This window comes from Mauremys reevesii, linkage group 6 (assembly GCF_016161935.1).
Source record: "Mauremys reevesii isolate NIE-2019 linkage group 6, ASM1616193v1, whole genome shotgun sequence".
NCBI lineage: Eukaryota > Metazoa > Chordata > Testudines > Geoemydidae > Mauremys > Mauremys reevesii.
In genome coordinates, this window is record NC_052628.1 from 31,597,230 (window position 1) to 31,614,566 (window position 17,337).

At 37.6% G+C, this 17,337-nt stretch overlaps 1 protein-coding gene across 2 annotated transcripts in view; it reads left to right on the forward strand.

Annotated features, from left to right (window-relative positions):
• ITGA2 (integrin subunit alpha 2) overlaps positions 1-17,337 on the forward strand; it is a 101,027-nt gene that overhangs the window by 47,371 nt on the left and 36,319 nt on the right. For both annotated transcript variants that reach the window (XM_039543217.1, XM_039543218.1), the window contains 8 exons: positions 3,095-3,204; positions 4,470-4,561; positions 10,615-10,729; positions 11,138-11,265; positions 13,546-13,694; positions 14,857-15,007; positions 15,726-15,891; positions 16,259-16,332. In XM_039543217.1, coding sequence (XP_039399151.1) covers positions 3,095-3,204; positions 4,470-4,561; positions 10,615-10,729; positions 11,138-11,265; positions 13,546-13,694; positions 14,857-15,007; positions 15,726-15,891; positions 16,259-16,332 — 985 coding nt within the window. The remainder of the gene's footprint in view (positions 1-3,094; positions 3,205-4,469; positions 4,562-10,614; positions 10,730-11,137; positions 11,266-13,545; positions 13,695-14,856; positions 15,008-15,725; positions 15,892-16,258; positions 16,333-17,337) is intronic.

Genomic DNA, 17,337 nt, shown 5'->3' on the forward strand with positions numbered 1-17,337 from the left:
ATTAAATTGAATTTTATTTTATTATCTTCTGGTTTGCCTTAAACAAAATATGGAATAATTGCACAATTTTCTGCATGTGCACACAAAACCCTTCCATCTCTGCATGTACTTAGTGGATAGTAGAGAATGACAAAAAGCACAGTAATCTGCTCAGAGGAAGCCAGTGAATATCCCAGTTATAGGCTTTATTGGACAGCCTGGTTATTGGTTTTGTACTAAAGTCATAAAGCTGATTTTCTTCATGTTTCAATAGGCCTTTGTCAATAATCCAGTATCCATTTCTCTGGATTATACAGAGAATCTGACATTATCACATTTTATAAAGAGATATTTATAACACCGTATGATAGGTTTGGAATTGCTGGAAGGACATAAAATCCTGTTTGCTTACAAAACAAAGTATTTCAGATGTTTTTGGGGTGGGTAAATTTGCTCTGTTTCTTTTGTTGCATAATTCACTGTTTTCAGCAAGATAATTGAGATGCAGGCATTTATTTTTAGAATACTCCTACACAGGGAAAAAGGTTAGGTACATTCTAAAGTTTTGTTATATTTTTGATGACTGACTTGTGCTGCTAAAATGAAATAGGGTTATTTGTTCTTCATACTGTTGTGTTTAGTTGAAATTAAATACATTCTAAGGGGTGTATGGAAATATTTTGTCTGAATAAACCTGAAATATCCTTTGTGTGTTAAGAAATGTAATGTTTTTTTATCAAACGCATTTTATTGAATTTCTATAGTGTTGAATAGCAATTAAGTCATGTGGGTCCCATGGAAATGTAGTAAAGTTACATAGAAATTGCTTTGAAAATACATAATAGAAAATATCATTGCTATAATTTTTGTTTTTATTTTAACTATCCGGTAGAATTCTGTAGGAGGTGGGGGATACAATTCTCTTTAGAATTCTACTATTGAAAGGTTATCATTTTCTATTAAACTCTATAAAACTTTCTCAACAGGGACCCTTTCCTATCATATCTTTGCTTTTTATTACCCTTTCATATAAACACTAATTACTGACTGGTTAATATTCTATAATCAGAGGTCATTGATGGATATTAGAGTATATAAGCAAGAGGTCTTTCTTTTTCTAATCATTAATTAAGTGGTTTCACAATCCAGTGTTTGAGACATCACTGTTCATACCTATGGAAATAGTTCTGCTTATCCACATTTCTCCTGCATTTTCTATGGTATATGGAATTATCCTTCACTTCCTGTCCTACTGTTACGTCGCTGCTGCCTTTCCATGGTAAGTGAAAGTTGAAATGTTGTCTGTATTAAAAGCCAATGTCCCCAGGTATCTGGGATTAACTGGCTAATGTTTGAAAACTGTTCTGCATTCCCCAAATAGAAGGTGCTCAGAGTAGTGTGGACTCTGGAAAGGGAGTGTGTGGCAGTTGCTAGGAGTGTAGAATTAGAGGAGAGTGAATCACTAAAAGATTTTTGGCAACTTAACTAGAAACTGTGCATCTTAAAATTCTTGTCTAGGGTGAAACAGACACAACACCACCTACAGTATTTCCTTCCTGACTCAGTGTTTTCAAGGCGTAGTAGCAGAGTTCAAGTTCAGACTTGGGCAACACACTGGCATTGTGTAAGCGTTGAGTATAATGTCTCCTATCAGTTAAAAGGATAAGTTAAAAGAAATCAGTGAACTTTTTACCTGACAGGTCTTTATGAGGGTTTTTACTGTCAGGAAACTGTAGATCATAATTTCCCAATTCACTATTTGTCTATCTATATTTGTTAGAAATTAATTACTGTTTGTATGTTTGTGATTATTGATACATTTGCTATGTTTCTTTGATTTTGTGATATAACAATGATTTAGATAATGGCTTACACAGTACACTTATAAAGTTTGCGGATGATACCAAGCTGGGAGGGGTTGCAAGAGCTTTGGAGGATAGGATTAAAATTCAAAATGATCTGGACAAACTGGAGAAATGGTCTGAAGTAAATAGGATGACATTCAGTAAGAACAAATGCAAAGTACTCCATTTAGGTAGGAACAATCAGTTACACAAACACAAAATGGGAAATGACTGCCTAAAAAGGGGTACTGCGGAAAGGGATCTGGGCTCATAGTGGACCACAAGCTAAATATGAGTTAACAGTGTAACACTATTGCAAAAAAAGCGAACATCATTCTGGGATGTATTAGCAGGAGTGTTGTAAGCAAGACATGAGAAGTAATTCTTCCGATCTACTCCGTACTGATTTGGCCTCATCTGGAGTAGTGTGTCCAGTTCTGGGCACCACATTTCAGGAAGGATGTGGACAAATTGGAGAGAGTCCAGAGAAGAGTAACAACAATTATTAAAGGTCTAGAAAACATGACCTATGAGGGAAGATTGAAAGAATTGGGTTTGTTTGGAAAAGAGAAGACTGAGAGGGGACATAACAGTTTTCAGGTATGTAAAAGGTTGATACAAGGAGGAGGAAGAAAAATTGTTCTTTTTAACCTCTGTGGATAGGACAAGAAGCAATGGGCTTAAATTGCAGCAAGGGAGATTTAGGTTGGACTTTAGGAAAAACTTCCTAACTGTCAGGGTGGTTAAGCGCTGGACTAAATTGCCTAGGGAGGTTGTGGAGCCTCCATCATTGGAGATTTTTAAGAGCAGGTTAGACAAACACCTGTCAGGAATGGTTTAGACAATACTTAGTCCTGCCACGAGTGCAGTGGACTGGACTAGATGACCTCTTAGGTCCCTTCCAGTTCCAAGATAACGTAATACTAATAACCACTTAATAGATTAAAACATCCTCTGAATACTTGACTCTCTCATTCCCATACACTAACCCCAATCTCCACCAGGATTCTCTGATATAATACTTGCATTGTCTTTGTGCTGTGCACCCTGGAAAGTCACAGCTGAGCAAAGCACAATTTTGGGACACTTGGAAAGGGAATAATTGGGTGGGTTTTTTTGGTTTTTACGTGCTAAATCTTGTGAGCTCCTCTCTAACTTATCTAAGGGGCCTCAGACTTTCTAATTTATTTTCCGTTTATCTTTAAATAAATATACTGCTCTTCATCAGAGTGTAAGGAAAGAATTAATCAGTTTCCCCTTGTGTTTTTTAGGCTGCTTGTTGGCTCGCCATGGAGTGGGTATCCAGCTAACAGAATGGGAGATATCTACACATGTCCTGTTGACTCACTTGAAACCACATGTAAAAAACTGAATTTACAAAGTAAGTTGTAACTAATGCTGACTTAATGCAATTGTCCATTTTGCCTCACTTCCGTACCAGGCCAGATTATTTGATAAACTCGGATTAGGCAGTCAGCACAGACCTACTGACTCTGATTAAGTGAAAAAGGACGCTATATTATCCATGTTTTCTAAATAGTTTCTTTATTGCTGAGCATTCTTTGGTAAGACTTGAAAAGAATCTGAAAAATATGGATAGTGGTATTATTAAGAAGATAGGGAGGGCATAACTTTTTCTTCTCCTTCCAACATAGCTTTTTATTTTTCTTTTAGTACTAAAATTAGCTGCATATGTAGGCATATGGTTGTTGTTGCTTCTCCCCATGTAATGTTGTATTGTTTTTTTGTTAGGCCTAGTAAAAAGAAGAGCTTTTTAGAGGACTGCTCTGGTCTCCACTTCATTTATTACACACGCTGCCAGGACAGCTTTAGCTTCTAGAGCCAGCTCAGTATATGACTCTGATGCTACTTCCTGCTGTTTCTCTCTAACACTTTTACATCCGCTCTATATTAACTGTAGAATTAGTAGCAGTTGTTGAAGCAGTAGTATATATTATTTATATTGCAGCAGTGCTTAGAGGGTTCTGATCAGGGTCCATTTTGCTAGCACTTAACAAACACATAAAAAGACTGTTCCTACCCAGAACAGTTTACAATCTAAGTGTAAAATGGTTGCCAACAATTAGCTATAGCAAATAGACAGGGCAACATAAGGTAATAATGAGATGTTTAAGAATACCATATGTTCAGATCCTTGTTTTAATTTCTATTTTAGGGTGCTATGGAATAAAGCATTTCTCTTCTCATACAAATCTTCCCATCATCCTATATATTCTGTCTGAAATATCTAAGATTTGGGCTTGATCCAGTTGAGAGAGATCTGCTATCTCAGGTAGTGCAAACAAGAAGAGTAGTCTCTCAACCTACTAAAAACATTTGTACTGTATATAGTTAAACTGCCACTTGAGGAGTTTGGCTGCTTTGCCTATTTCCTGTAGCTCTTGAGAGCAGGCATTCTAATTATAAATGCTAATCTAGATATGTGACAAGGCCAGTTAATGTTGTCTAGCAAATTTCTCACACCAATTATCTTTCTTTTGTTTTGTCCCAGAAGCTTTTATGCTATTTGAAAAATTCCTCTTCCAAACTCTGGTTCCTTAAGTGTAAACTTTGAATTCTGTGACTGAGGAACATATTATAGGAATTTAGGGTTTTTTTGCTACCCTTTAATCTCTTTATTTTTAGCTTTAACACGTATCCCAAATGTTACTGAGATAAAGGAACAGATGAACCTTGGCTTGACACTAATAAGAAACTCAAAAACTGGAGGATTTTTGGTAAGTGTCAAAGCTGTACTCAGTAAGTAGTAAAAAAATGATTTCTACTGTTGACCATTGATGGAAAATGGAGCAGCTGGAATGTTCCACTTTTGTAAACTAAATCTGAGCTGAAAATATTTCATTTTACAAGATGGAATAATATGTATTTTATATTGCATTTAAAACATACATTAAAATAATGTTATTTATGTTGCAAAGTAAAGCACTCAAAAGTTAGGACTTGCTCCTTTGTGCATCCATCGTGTGTGTGTGTGTGTGTGTGTGTGTTTTAAAACAAAGTATATGATCATGCAATTAAACACTGTTAAATATGAGTGCAAACTAGGTTTCTTTTGCAATAGATCAATCTTGGTGGTTGTTGCATTAATCCAAAAGGTTTTCTTTACTAATTTGCCAAGCAGTGCCTTTTACAAAAATCCATTTTTTCCGAGGTAGAGTATCTGCTTTTGTCAATGCAAGGTCTGCTCCCTTTGTGTGTCCTTCACCAACCCAGCTTGTGGAGGAAGACCAGCTGTGCCCCATAAAGGGATGTAGTAGTACGCATGCTGGGGAACTTGAGTGAGAATGCCTCCTACAGTTACCCCTGATTTAGTGCAACTCTGCTCCACCTTCCGCATGGGCTACTTCCTAACAGCCACAAGAAAGTCTTTACTCCTCTTTTGGGCTAACCTAGTTGAGATTAAGTAGTAGAGCTAAAGCTCCAAATCTTAGTGGAGAATTAAGTGTTTTTCTTTTAATTTTGGCTGCCTCTTTCTGTGTGTGGATTAGCCCATAACATCCCAGGGCCACCTTTAAAACATGTTGTTGTCCTAAAGCACTCAGCAGCTTGGGAATTTTTCTCTAGCTCAGAATACAAATTTTCAGTTAAATATTCAGGCAGGTTTTGAGTTAACAGTTTCAGATTGCTTCACTGTCTTTTTACTTTTAATCTCCAATACGTAAGGATTCTTTAAAAAATAACACTTTAGAGAGAGGAAAAAGCTGAATTAAATGTTCACTTAAAATAATGTTGATAAATGAACTCTTCAGACAGTTAAAACTGCATTGGAATGGAAAATTCATATATAAAAGTATATCCCACTCCACTTTTCTGACCCTCTGAAATATCTCTCTGGTTGTTGATAAATGAAGTATGAACTTATACCCTCCAATACCTTTAAAAGCTTTCATTTTCCATGATCTCCAAATGCAACTATCATATGCCAGCTTTGTATTCTGCAGATGCTGCAAAAACAATTCCTTAGAGCTACATTATGTACAATCTGTTTATATACTGTGAACAGTTATGTTCAAAGATCCACCACAGCAATGGTAGAGCTTACAAAATTGTGAATGATCAACACGTTTATAGATTGTATGCATCACAACAGTGAATCAATATATACTCCAGTTTGATTTATATATCATACACCAGTACAGTACCTAATATAGTGAAACTGTAAATATAAAGCAGACACTTCACTATACTTTCTTCCCAGTTTAAAGTAAGAATGAGTTCTTCAAGTGGCTATGCATATTCCCACTTATGGGTACTGCACCCTCGTGATGCACTAAGAGGTGACTCTCTAAAGGAGTGCCTCCTGATGCTGTGGGGAACAGCATAAGGGGCAGGAGCACTCTAGTTGACACTGCTAGAAGACGTTTTACTGTAAGGCACCACAAGGCGTTGCAGTACCCATAGGTGGGATCATGCAGAGCCATGTCGAAGAACTCTGATTACAAGTAAGTAACCTTCATCATTTATTCAGGCTGTCCCAGTTGACTTGAATCATTTTAGAATTAATATTTTCTCTATTGCTCTTTATGTTATTGTATTGGTGTTCAAGAATTTATTATCATCGCTGGCCTCTTTTAGCCAATATAAGCTCTGATTCATCAAAGTACTTAAAAACATGCCTAATGTCAAACATACGAATAACTCCATTGAAATCAATGGGATTACTTATGCTTAAAAGCTAGGCATTTGCTTAAGTACCTTAGTGAATTGGCACTGAAAGCTCTGTTCTCTAATTCTTTAGGATGAGAAAGTTGTGACCAAAACCTGAATGATTCTTTTGCCTTCTAGATGTAAGAGGCAACATTATTTATTAGCCATTATGAACTTTAATAATTAAAAATGTACATATATCATGTAGAATAATTTAAATTATATCTAAACACACACACATACATATATAATATGCATGAGCCACTTCCTGTTCAAAAGCTTTCCTGATCCATGTAGAATTCATTAACACTGACTGGCTATCGCAAGTATGATTACAATAGACTATTTAACAGGAAGGAAAAATAAGTTTAAGATTAATTAGAATATAATTGTTTTGTACATTAATAAAATGTTTCTGGGGTTGCAAAAATGTGTGTGTTTCTGTAGTCCTCAATAAACATTTTGAGCTGGCCAACACATGTCCTATTTGCACTGCTTTGTTTCAATGCCATACCTTCCTGGCATCCCCAGTGTAGAAGGTATGGAACACTTCCGTATGAGGAGAGATTAATAAGACTGAGACTTTTCATCTTGGAAAAGGGACGACTGAGGGAGGATATGACAGAAGTCTATAAAATCATAACTCGTGTGGAGAAAGTAAATAAGGAAGTGTTCTTTTGTTACGAGGAGTAAATAACTAGGGGTCACCAAATGAAATTAATAGGCAGCAGGTTTAAAACAAACAAAAGGAAGTATTTTTTCACACAACACACAGTCAACCTGTGGAACTCCATACCAGAGGATGTTGTGAAGGCCAAGACTATAACAGGGTTCAAAAAAGAACTAGATAAGTTCATGGAGGACCGGTCCATCAATGGCTATTAGCTGGGATGAGCAGGGATGGTGTCCCTAGTCTCTGTTTGCCAGAAGCTGGGAATGGGCAACAGGAGATGGATCATTTGATGATTACCTGTTCTGTTCATTCCCTCTGGGGCACTTGGCATTGGCCACTGTCGGAAGACAGGATACTGGGCTAGATGGAGCATTGGTCTGACCCAGTATGGCTGCTCTTATGTTCTTAAGGTGTTCTGGGAGTAAGAGGAGTTTTGGTCATCCTCTGGCTGACCTCAAGATCATGGGGTGTGGATGGAAAGGTGGCATAAGAGCCCCTTTTGTCCATCATTCTGCCATTCTGGTGCACTGAGGGAGATCCCAACATCCTGGAGCTTCAAGACCTAGGTCTTATTTTCTTTTTAGTTTACATTTGCCTTAGTAAGAAGCAGCAAAGAATCCTGTGGCACCTTATAGACTAACAGACGTTTTGCAGCATGAGCTTTCGTGGGTGAATACCCACTTCTTCGGATGCAAGACGTGTACCCAGAAGCCTCCTACTGCAAGACAAACCCAAGAAAGAAACCAACAGGACTCCACTGGCCATCACATACAGTCCCCAGCTAAAACCCCTCCAGCGCATCATCAGGGATCTACAACCCATCCTGGACAATGATCCCACACTTTCACAGGCCTTGGGTGGCAGGCCAGTCCTCGCCCACAGACAACCTGCCAACCTGAAGCATATTCTCACCAGTAACTGCACACCGCACCATAGTAACTCTAACTCAGGAACCAATCCATGCAACAAACCTCGATGCCAACTCTGCCCACATATCTACACCAGCGACACCATCACAGGACCTAACCAGATCAGCCACACCATCACCGGTTCATTCACCTGCACGTCCACCAATGTAATATATGCCATCATATGCCAGCAATGCCCCTCTGCTATGTACATCGGCCAAACTGGACAGTCTCTAAGGAAAAGGATAAATGGACACAAATCAGATATTAGGAATGGCAATATACAAAAACCTGTAGGAGAACACTTCAACCTCCCTGGCCACACAATAGCAGATCTTAAGGTGGCCAACCTGCAGCAAAAAAACTTCAGGACCAGACTTCAAAGAGAAACTGCTGAGCTCCAGTTCATCTGCAAATTTGACACCATCAGCTCAGGATTAAACAAAGACTGTGAATGGCTTGCCAACTACAGAACCAGTTTCTCCTCCCTTGGTTTTCACTCAGAACAGGGCCTCATCCTCCCTGATTGAACTAACCTCGTTATCTCTAGCTTGCTTCTTGCTTGCATATATAAACCTGCCCCTGGAAATTTCCACTACTTGTATCCGAAGAAGTGGGTATTCACCCACGAAAGCTCATGCTGCAAAACGTCTGTTAGTCTATAAGGTGCCACAGGATTCTTTGCTGCTTCTACAGAACCAGATTAACACGGCTACCCCTCTGATTCTTGCCTTAGTAAAAAAAACTCTGAACCTGCCCCTGCCTATAAAACATCTGCTATAACAAAATTAATACTAGAGTAGCAGCAGCCAGCCTGATCTATCCTACACAAATAGTTCACATTTTGTTCTCGCTGCCCTTTTAAAAATATAAACAATTTTATATTTCAGTGTTTCTAGCATTGTAATCTACTGGTCCCAAATATTCCAGCAAAGCATTGTAGGTATAGATTTGTAAATCATACAGTACATGCAATTAAGCCAGCTGTCATGAGCCTTAACATAATGCTGTTTTTTACTTTTAGTTTGTTAAAATATAAAAGACCTTAAGTAGCCTATCAATAATAATTGAATCCATTCACCGTGTAAGAGAGGGAGCAAGTAGGAAACTGTTGACAGGAGCTAACAAAGTACAAGGGGAATAGAGAATCTGTCATCTAAGTGTAGAACATTCCTTCTCTTCCTTGCTTCACATTTCTATAGAAGTATTTAGGTAGGGCTCTGAAAGGTGCTGTACTGTCAGTACTAGAAAGTATTGTCTTCTGATCAGAAATAGAATAGGTACAATATAAGCAGTGACATTGGAAGCTTGTGCCTCCACCAACGTGCCTTGAGCCTGACTGGAAAAGACTAACTCTAGGAGAGTTCAGTCTTTCTTGTTAATCAACTCTTGACCCTATTGCTGAATTGGTTCTTGTGTTGTGGATGCCTGTGCACTAAGAACTTGACTGAGACACCAGCTCGTATCACATAGGCCTCTGAACAACTCTCATGTAAAAGAAGCTTTATGGATTTTCTCTTTCCAGTTTGGTTAAATTCAGACCGGGGGGTAGAGAAGATAGGTTTAATACCCCACTCTTGTGCATCATACAGTCCCATTTATATATTTAATAACTTATATTCAGTTTTGTTTTTCAAATCCATTTTTTTAAATTTGGTGCTTCAACTTTTAAACTCTTGCCATGCATGGAAGGAACAGAAAAAAATGTAAAGACACTAAATGACAAAAAATATAGCCTTATGCAGTGTTGTTATAGCCGTGTTGGTCCCAGAATATTAGAGAGACAAAGTTGGTGAGGTAATGTCTTTTATTGGACCAGCTGATGATTACCTGTTCTGTTCATTCCCTTTGGGGCACCTGACATTGGCCATTCTTGGAAGATAGGATACTGGGCTAGATGCGCCTTTGGTCTGACCCAGTATGGCTGTTCTTATGTTCAGCTTCTGTCCAATAAAAGATATTACCTCTCCCACCTTGGGTCTCTAAAAAATACAGTCTTCACATGTGTCTTTTTCTTTCTCTACTTATTTTTGCAAAAATCCTCTTACGATCAAGACTGAAATTAGTACAGAGAAACAAATAAGTTATAAATGTCTTAACCACAGTTTTGAAATATATTTTTTTGTGGAACAAAGAATTCTCAAATTAGTAAATCCATTATTTTTTAAACTTTATTTTTATTCATGGTGTAGACACCCACACCCACACACACACCCCTCATGAGCCAACAGAAAACATTTTGGCCATGGACTACATGTAGTTAACAGATAACACAAGTATTCTACAGCAAATACCAAAGACAAACTCTGTATCTATAAAATAATGTGTGTATGTGTGTGTGTGTGTGTACATAAGAAACAACTCATGGTAACAGTGCCACCTCGTGGTTAGTCTCAGTCAAAATTGTGTCTACCTGGGAGGGAGCTATTCCACTGATCTCCTGTGCTGTATTTGAATGTGCCACTCTCATGAAGGTATGTAAAAGAGTGAAATGACAGGATACATGTTGTTTTTATATTTTCCTCATTTTATTTTTTTAAAGACTTGTGGTCCCTTGTGGGCCCAGCAGTGTGGAAGTCAGTACTATGCAACGGGAGTCTGTTCTGAAATCAGTCCAAGTTTCCAGATCTTAAGAAGCTTTTCACCTGCTCTTCAAAGTAAGGCAATGCATGTAAAATAGATTCAGTAATAAATAAATCCATTGAAATGAAGAGAGATGTCATGTAATGGAATCCTAAAGTGATTACATTTGAATTTTTTAAAATTCAGTTTAAAAAGAGCCTGATCCTGAGGTTCGCACTCAAGGCTTGATTCTAATCTCACTTATTGGTGAAAATCAGTAGTAACTTCACTGATTTTTGGTGCATTTATATCTGTGTAACACAGGTGTAAGCAGACTTAGGCTGGGATTTTATTCTATTCTCATTCAGGCAAACCTCCTGTGACATCAACGGAAGTTTGCTTGCATATGGACTAGGTATGGACATCTGGATTTGGCTCATGAGTTATAAGTAAATTTTATGCATTCAATGTCCATGTATCAGTCATTCTCTTTTCCCTTTTAGACTGCTCCTCCTTCATCGATGTTGTTGTTGTGTGCGATGAGTCAAACAGCATTTATCCCTGGGCTGCAGTGAGTGCGTTTTTGACAAAATTTGTCCAAGGCTTAGATATAGGCCCCACAAAAACTCAGGTAAGTCAAAAAAAACATTTTTTGAAACAAAAGGAAGGTAGCAATGAGTTTTATTAGCTACATGTGACAAACTTAAAGGAAATTAAGTTTGCTAACATAAAGCTAACCCCTGGTCTGATCCTGACAGATCCTGAATATCTACAGCTCCCATCAAAATCACTGGGATTTGAAGTAGTTCAGCATCTTTCAGCATCAGGGCTTTTGTCATAAAGCTAGCTAACGTTTCAAAAGGGAATATTCCATTTGGATGAATTTATTCCAGTACATAGTTTGTGTCAAAAGAGAGATCTAGATTATTTCCAGTATACTTAAAGGTCTGTTCTCCATTTAATAATGATGTGCAACAATCATGAAAATTTGAGCTATGTGCATATATTGAGAGCAGAACACATCTTTTATTTCCCCCCCCCCAGAGTTTTATTACTCTCAGTATGGCTAAAGTTGTAAAACCTTTTCCATTTTAAGCCCACTTTTCATATAATCATAGCTTTCCAAAATCTACATCATTGGTGCAGAATTTTCCGTGCTTGTTTCTCTCTGAAAGTGGTGATTTTGAGAAAAATGATATTTTTAAATTTGAGGAGGATTTCCCCCCATTTTTTCAAAAGAACTAATCACCTATTTTTAGACATCAGAGGAGTAGCCATGCTAGTCTGGATCTGTAAAAAGCAGCAAAGACTCCTATGCTCCAATACTTATATTAGTCTATAAGGTGCCACAGGACTCTTTGCCTATTTTTAGACAGTATTTTAGCAAACTTAAATAGAGGTGCATCTAATTTGATCCAGCAGCTATGCGCCTAAGAACTTCACTTGAAGGTTCTGAGCTGTACAAAACACCTTCTTGTGTAGAATGGAACTTGTGAGTCTAATGGGGCAAGGAACTTTAAAATTCCATTTTCAAGGTTGCTCAAGCTGCTAATCTCAGGATTTTTTTTTCTCTTTTAATTTTTTTTCCCTTAAAACCTGAAAACTAAATGCAAAATACTAGTATTGGCACAATATTAAGATTGCAAGCTCAATCACTCCAAGTTTAGAAAATTAAAAAACCTTGGCAGTATTTACTCAGCCACATAACAGATACTTAGTATCTTCATTGGGAGGCAGCCCAGGCTCGTGCTCTCCCTCTCACCCCCTTCCCATCCCCAGATCCTCACTGGCAGGCTGCCTGGGCTCAGGCCCTTCTCTCCCCCTGCTCCCCCCACCCCAACCAATCCCTCCCTGGGAGGCAGCCTGGGCTGAGGCTCTCTTTCCTCTCCCCTCTCCCAATCCCTCACCTGGAGGTGGTGGTGGGGCTCCAGCTGTCAGCCCCAGGGCAGCAGCAGCAGCAAAGAAATAAGAGTGGCAATGGGGGGTACTAAGTCTGCTGTGAAAAGTGATTTTTGACAAATATCACTTTTTACATTGCCACACTTACTTGTACGCTGCTGCTGGCGCAGAGTTGCCTTCAGAGCTGGGTGGCAGTCTGTGTACTTGTGTGGCAAGGGATTCGGGCACAAACAACTACAGATACAAAGAAGGGGGGGCATGATCAAACAAGTTTGAGAACCACTGCTCTAGACCGTCCCTGACAGGTTTGGGTTTTTTTGTCTAACCTGTTCTTAAATGCCTTTAATGACTGGAGATTCCATAACCCCCCTAGGCAATTTCTTCCAGTGCTTAATTACCCTCATAGCTGTGAAGTTTTTCCTGATGTCTAACCTAAATCTCCCTTGCTGTAATTTAAGCCCATTACTTCTTGTCCTCTCTTTAGTGGTTAAGAAGAACTGTTTATCACCCTCCTCTTTATAATGACCTTTTACATATTTGAAGTCTGTTATCATGTTGCCTCTCAGTCTTCTCTTCTCCAGACTAAACAAGCCAAGTTTTTTCAATCTTTCCTTGTAGGTCGTGTTTCCTAGACCTTTAGTTGTTGTTGCTCTCCTGTGGGCTGCCTCCAATTTGTCCACATCTTTTCCCAAAGCGTGGTGCCCAGAACTGGACATAATACTCCAGTTGAAGCCTTATCAGTGCTGAGTAGAGTGCAAGAATTACTTCTCGGGTCTTGCTTTACAACACTCTTGCTAATACATCCCAGAATGATGTTTGCTATTTTGCAACAGTATTACATTGTTGACTCACATTTAGTTTGTGGTCCACTATGACCCCCAGACGCCTTTCCTCAGTACTCCTTCCTAGGCAGTCATTTCCCATTTTGTATCTGTGAAATTGATTATTTTAATTCTGTGTAATTGATTTGAATGCATGACAATCTATTTTTTTTGTGTGTGATGATGTTTAGGTGGGCCTAATTCAGTATGGTAATGATCCAAGGGTAGTGTTCAACTTGAATACCTATGAAACAAAAGATGATGTTGTTAAAGCAACGTCACAGACCTTTCAAAAAGGAGGAGACTTGACTAATACTTTCAAAGCAATTGACTATGCAAGGTAAAGTGCACCAATAATTGTTATGCTACTTTTGTAACTAAAGATCTGATCCTGGAAGGTGTTGAGCACTTCTTGAGAGGTTAGTACTGCCTCTGGTGCCCTTGGGAATTAAAGTGCTCAAGAACTTCTCTGAAGGTTCTCACTACCTTCCATGATTAGTTCCTAAGAAAGATGCAAAATGATTTATGAGGCAAATTTTGCTCATTGACTCAGTGCGACTGCACATGTTTAAATGTTTACAGGATAAGGCCTTGGTTGATTGCGAGAAAACCATCACAGAATCAAACCCTTTCTCCAGTGGGACTTTTGACTTTGTAGTGTTTAGCAGCAGTAAAAAATAGTAAAAACTTATTTTGGGCAGTAAAATAACTTTGATTACACACACGGGGAATGATCTGTTAAGTAAGCAGGCACTATTTTTACACAATCATTTTTCAGAATAGAACTGCAATTTTAATAGGGTTCTGAACACTCAGTGACCGTGGGCTGCTTGTTTAGGAACAGATTCTGAATACAGTAGGTTCCAAATTTATAGCGGTGTCACAGGGATTGTCCTTGTTTTCATTTCCCTCTGTATCTGCAAAATGGAGCTAATCCCTGATTTTTATTTATTTATTTATTTATTTATTTTGAATAAAGCTGGTCCAAACTTTTTTGGACATTTTTTTTATCAGAACATAAATTTCCACAGGAAATTCGGATTAAAGATTATTCAGATAAAATTTTTCACATCTCCGGTCACAAAAAGTGCAATAAGTGCTAAACTATTGTTAATGAAGGACTTTGGCCAAGATTTTTAAACATATTTAGGCACTGTTGTGCTACACCTAACTGATTTAGGAGCCTAAATATGATTTTCAAAAGTGATGTACCATTTAGGAACCAAAATCCCATTGACAGTCTATTCAGGGATTTAGACTCCTAAATATCTAGATCCCTTTAAAAATGAGAGCTGAAATCAGTTAGGCATGGCACAGCTCAGGTGTAGCACAGCGGCACCTAAATATGTTTAGAAATCTGGCCTTATGTGTTATAGTAAAAAAACACTCCAGCTGCACTTTGTTCTAAGTCAATGATGGAAGCATTCATTAAAATATGCGTATAAAATGGCATACATTATATACATTCACATTTAATAAGCCTAGTGCTTTATTTATCACAGACGTCATGCTTTTTCCTCTGAATCTGGTGGACGGCCCACAGCCACAAAAGTCATGGTCGTTGTGACAGATGGTGAATCACATGACGGCTCACGTTTGAAAGAAGTGATAACTAAATGCAATGAGGACAAAATAACCAGATTTGGCATAGCTGTAAGTAATACTATCATTAATGCTGTAATTTTGGTGGGACTGATTTAATTAAAAGTATGTATTCATGCATCATTATATCAGCAAGACTGGGACGGGGAGGGAGTTCATGTTTAGGAGCCACTGTAATATCAGCAGGCTTCATTAGAATTATTCTTATCTATTTATGTTTATATTTGTTAGCTGAAAATAGTAGGATTAGTCGACCCTCCGTGATATTCTTTTTAGTTCCCGTTGTATATGAAATACAAGATATTTCAAAGTTGATAAGTTGTTCAGTAAAGTGAATTCAGAATACAGGGCTTGATCCTCCCTCTGCCCTACACCTTAGATAGTCGTTTACTGTGTGTGAAGGGATTGGAAAATTCTACCATTCTGCTTTTGTAGCATTACACACCCACTTTGTGCTCCTTCGGCCTGGGTGGAAATGACTGCACCAGTTGCAAAGTGGGGGAATTCAAATTCAGTTTATTGACCTTAATATTTATTATAAATGGCAGAAATATTGCGTTTTTCTTATGCATTCCCATCAGTTCACCTTATCTACAGATGTCAGGAGGCTGATGTAAAATCCATGATGGGAAGGGTGTGAAGGATCAGGGGAAACTACAGACTTTGCCTGGAGTGTGCACGTTAATTTCATTTTCCTACCATGTATAAAATATCTCTCTGTGTGTGATACTGATGGAGCCGCACTGAGGTTTCTTTTTCTCTTTTCAAGGTTTTGGGATACTTAATCAGAAATGAACTCGATACTAAAAATTTAATTAAAGAAATCAAAGGAATTGCGAGTCTTCCGACAGAAAAGTATTTTTTTAACGTGTCATCTGAGGCTGCACTGTTGGAAGAAGCAGGAACACTGGGAGAACGCATATTTAGCATAGAAGGTAATATATCCATTGGGGCTGAGGAGTTGTTGACATTTTACACCAGCTAAGGATCTGATCCCTGTTTTTATTAAGAGGTTACAGGCTGTCTTTGTATGAAAGTATGATAAATGCTGATGTGACCCATTCATTATTAAAATCTTGATAAACATTATTACCTTTTTACCAATTAGATTTCCATACTGTACAACTGTTGTGTATATTTTGGGTGAACTTTTGGGAGCAAATTATTTATTTGATAAATCGTTCCAGTCATGCTTCAGCTGACTTCAATGGCAGAAGAATTGGGCCCAGTATGTAGCAACAATAATGTTCAACAGACTTAATGATACATGAATAACTTTCAAAATAATGGTTATTGCACCAGGTACCGATCAAGGTGATACATTCCAAATGGAAATGTCCCAAGTGGGCTTCAGTGCGTATTACTCACAAAAAAAGGTATGTATATTTAATCATTTAGTGTATAAGGCTGGTATGATATAAAAACTGTCTCAAATGAAATATGTAGATTAATTACATATACATAAGTTCATGTATAAATTTAACAAAATAAGAATAGTAAGCAACAATGCAATATACAGATCAAATTTATTTTATATTTTCTTCTAATATAAACCAGGAAAATGGAACACAAGTGGTTTATCTGTAGTATCACAAAACTAAATTACATCATGGTGGGAAGAAGAAAGAGAGAAAATATACCATGATGAAAAGTGAAATAATATTTTATTATAGCATTAATGTTGAGTAATGGCTTCTATTCTAAGCCGCCCTCCTTTTTTTTTTTTTTTTAGATGCTTATAATTTTCTCAAACAAATTATGCAAATTGGATTGGATTTTTTTTATCATTATTATTTTAAGTTTGGTCAAAATCGGTTCAGCCATTTGAGTTCACCAAGCATGAACAATTCTCCTGTTCTAATTTGATGTCTTGTGCTTGAATAACTCAGAAAATTGAAACTAAATGTTTCAAAACTAGCTTGTTTGTTAACATTCACGGAGATGTAAGTAACAATTCAAGTATGAAGAACGTGTGTGTAGTATTTTCAAAGTTAAGAATGTTTTTGGCACCTTTAATATACACACATTTTTAAACTATTTTTTTCATATTAACCATATTTAAGGATACCTCAGCCAAATAAAGAATTCCTAGTCTGAATATGCAAAGTCCAGCTGCAGTTCAAGCAGTTTTCAAACTCTGCAAACCTAATACATATATCCATTTTTAATTTCTTCCCTAAAAACAAAAAAATTAGGGATGTTTACATGAATAAAAAGAACTTCAATATTAATGCAACATTCAGCTTGTGAGACAATTAAGTCAGGATATAGCAAAAATTAAGCAATCTCTCTCTGCTTAGTCAGGCAAGTTGCATATGAGCAAATATTTTCTATTCCCATTTTCCTTTTTAAGGCATCAGTTCTACAGGGTTCTTAAGCAC